The sequence below is a fragment of the Tupaia chinensis genome, unplaced genomic scaffold, assembly GCF_000334495.1.
Source record: "Tupaia chinensis unplaced genomic scaffold, TupChi_1.0 Scaffold000600_1, whole genome shotgun sequence".
NCBI classification, from domain to species: Eukaryota; Metazoa; Chordata; class Mammalia; order Scandentia; family Tupaiidae; genus Tupaia; species Tupaia belangeri.
This window is the reverse complement of record NW_006160117.1, coordinates 4809594-4814445: the sequence shown is the minus strand read 5'-3', so window position 1 is coordinate 4814445 and position 4852 is coordinate 4809594. Positions and strand designations below refer to the sequence as shown.

The 4852-nt window shown below is 36.5% G+C and overlaps 1 protein-coding gene across 1 annotated transcript in view; it reads right to left on the bottom strand.

The window, feature by feature from the left end:
• The window catches only part of LOC106735979 (high mobility group protein B2-like), a 168198-nt gene extending 163637 nt beyond the window's left edge, over window positions 1-4561 (bottom strand). Inside the window, 1 exon segment of the mRNA XM_014591568.1 lies at window positions 4306-4561. Coding sequence (XP_014447054.1) covers window positions 4306-4561 — 256 coding nt within the window.
• Window positions 4562-4852: the final 291 nt, after the last annotated feature.

Below are 4852 nucleotides of genomic sequence, written 5' to 3'. Positions count from 1 at the left end.
AAAGGTGGGTGTTTCGTGAAATTTTCTTTTTTTTTTTTTTTTTTTTTTTTTTTTACCATTTCTCCATCCTATCAGGATTTGGGGCACACATGTATACTCACCCAGCATATTTCTCATGTCTCATAGGCTAGAATTCAACCAGTGGTAAGTCATGGGGAATCCAATTCCCTGTGCATTGTGCTTAATCACTGCACTACAGGCCACCCCCTTTTTTTACTTCTTTATTTTGTCATTTTTGTTTATTTTTTATGTGTTTTCTTTAGATAGGGCCTCACTATGTTGCCCCGGTAGATGAAACCTTGTGATCTTCCTATCTCAGCTTCCCAAGTGGCTGGGAATCTAGGTATGCACTGCTGTGCCCAACTTTTTAGGATGGGCTGAGAATTGAACCCAGGCCTCCCATGTGGCCTCAGTCTAAGAAGCAGGAGTGTCCAGCATGTGCCACTGTCATTTGACCAAGGCCTATATTGCTTTTAAACTAGGAAGTGACTTATTTCAAGATCTACCTGACACATGAATTGAGAGATTGCAAAAAATAACAGAGAATCCAGTCACTAGATTATTACAACAGCTTAGGTAAAACTACAGGTGGGTTTGAAATAAGTTTCCAGAAGGAGGCATGGAAAACAGGGAGTAGATAAGATATAATTTGATGATAGAATTGACAGAATGTGGTGGGACCAGGAGTTGGTGTAATGACTATGTTGCTGGACTCCCATGTAGTTGACTGTGGTTGGAGTCCTCAACCTGGTGGCTTAAACTCACATTGAGCGTGTGCATGCATGCCCAAGATCCTGAGAGGGAAACGGAGGAGAAGGAATTGCAGTGTGGCCATCCTCCCTGGAGGGGGGTGGGGGATGATTTCTCACTTTCTGTCTCTCTGTCTCTCTCTCTGTCTGTCTGACAAGCACACACACACACCCTGTAGCAAAAACCTGTCAAAAAAAAAATTGACAGAATGTGGTAACCAACTAGATGAGGCCAGAAGGTTGATTATGTTGACTATGGATTTTAGAAAAAATTGAAACTTTAAACAGCTATGGAATGAATACATATACACATGTATACAATGTATATATTAGAGAGATCTAAAAATCATACAAAATATATACTATGAAAAAAATTATGTATAGATTTCAAAATTTTTTGCACTTATATTAGCTTCCACTTTAATTCCATTTCTTCAGTTTTTCCTGAAGTACACTTGAGTGTGTATGTGTATACTGTTTTTTACAACTCTTTGCTTTTTGTCTTTGCCTGGGTTGGCAGTCCCATGGATGACCTCCCACCCATCCTTCAATACAAATAGGTCCACTTAAGCTAAAAAAAAAAAAAAATGCGATTCTACCCTCCTCTTCAAACATACACATACGCACTTATGTCTTATTGATCTTTCTGCCAAATCCTAGGTTACATTTTTCTTTTAAGCTTAAATGATTAATGAATTCTCCCACAACTAATGAGCTTGATAAAAAAGAAATCTAGCCTTGCTCAATAATTTGGTACTTTACCCATGTATTAGTGAGAAAACACAGCCATGCATTGATTATTGTTAATGATATCATGGTGCCCGAGCACCTGCAATCTTTGTCTTGCTCTTGTAGGTCATTGGGATTTATAGATTACCTGCTAGAGATTACAAAGGAGAACCTTGAGTGGCAATGGCAGCGCACTCCCTTTGACTCCAAGGAATTGTTTCATTGAGAATTCTAAACTTGCTTCTCCAAAATCATTCGTTTTCTATTTGTCTATGTATTTTAATACTATGGACCCGCCCCAAAAATCAAATTTTGATTATTTAGAATATTGTGAAAATTTTATAAAAATTTTCAGGTGAGAGTGGAGAAAGAAAATAACATCCTCACGCTTGGTGATGATTTTCCTTTGGTAAAACAGGTTAGTTCTCTAGCTGGCAGTTGTTAGTTACTGAGATGGTTGTGAAACAGGCACTCACTCCATCACTCTGGCCAAGAAAACAAGTAAAGCTCAAGTCTTAAGAGATTTTTCAAAATCAGGGAAAGCAGAGTGGCTTAACAACATTCAGAATTCTATACTTCTTTTTCCTTTTTGATTTGTTTTTCATGGGACTGGATATGCAAGATAGTTGAGTATATATACAACATATAAATATTCCACAGGAACTTTTTTTAGACTGGTGTTACGTGGCTAAAAACCAAATAGGTTGGCTGGAAAGGATGAAAATGGTACATAAAAATGGCTTTAATAAAAAAAGGCAGGATAAGTAGGTTTTTTAAAGGATAAATCTTGGAGGAAAATTATTTTAAGGACTTGAAGCTCAAGTGTTACTGTTGCTTTTTATTTCACATCCTTAAAACTTATATAAGCAAAATGGCATATTCATTATTCTGATATTAAAAATTACTTAGATATAAGGATTTATTAAGGTGTTACAAGCTTATGAAAAATAGAAGGTAAGATTCATCAGAGTACCTAATGGATAAAATTGATCTTTTAACTCATAGTGTAACTGAAGTGGTAACCGATACGCAATACACAATTCTCATTACTTGTTGAATGAATTAACATTTGTTGAATAAATTAACTAGCTGTTCTTGGTGAACCTGTTTAGTTAATTTCTAAATAGTTATAAAGGAATGCAACTTGCTTCCATAATTCAGGTTTTAAAAGTGTTTAAAGATGAATAGAAATAAATAAGCAAAAACATTGTCTCGCCCAAGCTTCAAATAGTGCTACGGCATAAAATTTGTACTCTCAAATACATGAGAATAAAATGCCTTAGTTTTATGAAAAAAAATGAACACTAGTGACAAAAACAGTTGATGTCACCACTGTGAGAGTCTAATAGCTATACATTTTTTTCATCTACCTTAGCGAGACCAGTCAAGAGGATAAACCTCACACATATCATCATAAAAATTAAAGTACATGAATAGATGGGATTAAGATATCAGTATGTGGGTATTGAAGTATTATGCTCTAAATCTTCTAAAAACTGGGCTAAAATGTCTGCACCAAATAAAAGGGTTTCTATATAAGAGCAAGCTGGCTTCTAACAATGCCTCAAAATTCAATGTTTTGCCTGAATGACTCAATTTACATCTCCAAGTCTCTTAAGATTGAAACTAGAAATCATATAACTTTAAGAAGAAAATGCAGGAAGCCAGAATGAAAATCAGCATGATTTAATGTTGTAAGAAAAGTTCTGCAATGCCAAAAATAATTCCAAATGCTATTTTTTTTCTCTGTAGCTTTAGGTAAGTAACCAAGACTTAGACTTGGAAATCTTTTTTAAAATGGATAAATAAAAATAAAAGTACACCAGCCTCACACCCAGCAATATTTCATGTAAGGCAGGTTGGAAGCTCTGTGTCTTAAACTTCCCCTTTACTGCAGCATATGCTCTCAGTTAGTTGGCTTGACCATATGGTATATGGTATTGATATAAAAGCTAAAGTATGAGAGATGAATTAATGGTAAAATAAAGAGCTTTTGTTATAGAAAACGACAAATCCAATTGTTCCATTGTTAAAAATGGTTTTTACTCAATAAATTAGTCAAAAGTACATATTTATCTAATAACTTTAACAACTAATTGTTCCTAAAGAAAATACATGTATTCCCACCATTGTTATTGTATCGATATTGCCTTTATAGAGATCTTTCCATTTGAGTGTGTGTGTGCATGCACATGTGAACATACAAGCACACATACACAAATTTGTATATTTACAGAATTTTGATCCTTTCATTTTCACATAAAATTGAAATTTAATCAATACCCCCACATTATTTATATATTTGAACTTTATTTTCCTTCTATGTAATGCTTAACTCATAACATGAGAACACTGTTATTTATTTAAAATTTTCCATGATTATTGTAGAATCCTCTTACAAATATATTTTCTTTTTCTTTTCTTTTTTTTGGAGAGGTTTTTGCTATAGGGCGTATGCACTTGCCAGACAGACAGAGAGAGACAGAGAGACAGAAAGCGAGAAATCACCCCCCAGGGGGATTGGCCACGTCACAATCCCTTCTTCTCCGTTCTTCTCTCGGGTTCTTGGGCATACCCGCACACGCACCTGGCATGAGTTTAAGCCACCAGGTCTGGGACATGAACCTCTGTCGACTACATGGGAGTCCAGCAACATAGCCATTACGCTAACTGCTGGTCCCTTCTCATCATAGTGGATTCTTATTCACATTCTCCACATATGTGGCATGCTAGCTGGATGTCTCTTGGCATAATCGTTAACACGTTTGGCATGGATAGCACACAGGCTGGTATCTTCAAAAAGGCCAACCGAATAGGCATCACTTACCTCCTGCAAAACACCAATAGCTACGCTCTGGAAATGCAGATCTGTTTTGAAATCCTGAGCAATTTCTCATACCAGAAATTTTGCGAATCTGATAACGTCTAATTTCACGGAGTGCCACAGTACCAGGCCTGTAACCATGAGGTTTCTTCATTCCTCCAGTAGAGGGCGCACTCTTGTGAGGAGCTTTTGTAGCCAGTTCCTTCCTGGGTGCTTTACCACCAGTGGATTTGCAGGCTGTCTGCTTTGTAAGAGCCATGGTATAGAGACCTCCTCACTCTTCTTCGGGAGAAACTCAGTGAGCTAGAGGTGGCGTTGGAGAGCGATGGCCGATTTTTTTTTTTTTTAACTTTAACACACCTTTATTGGCTCTTACTTGTTAGACTCAGGTTGCATGTTTGTACTGTTATATCCTCAATTATACAATGGCAATCTACAGCCATACAACTGGTGCTGTTCATAGGGAAGTTAGAAATTGGGTTGTGCAACTTGGGAATGGTTTGATCTAGAGGTTACTGCTCATAATGATTAGTAGTCAATGGGAACAGAT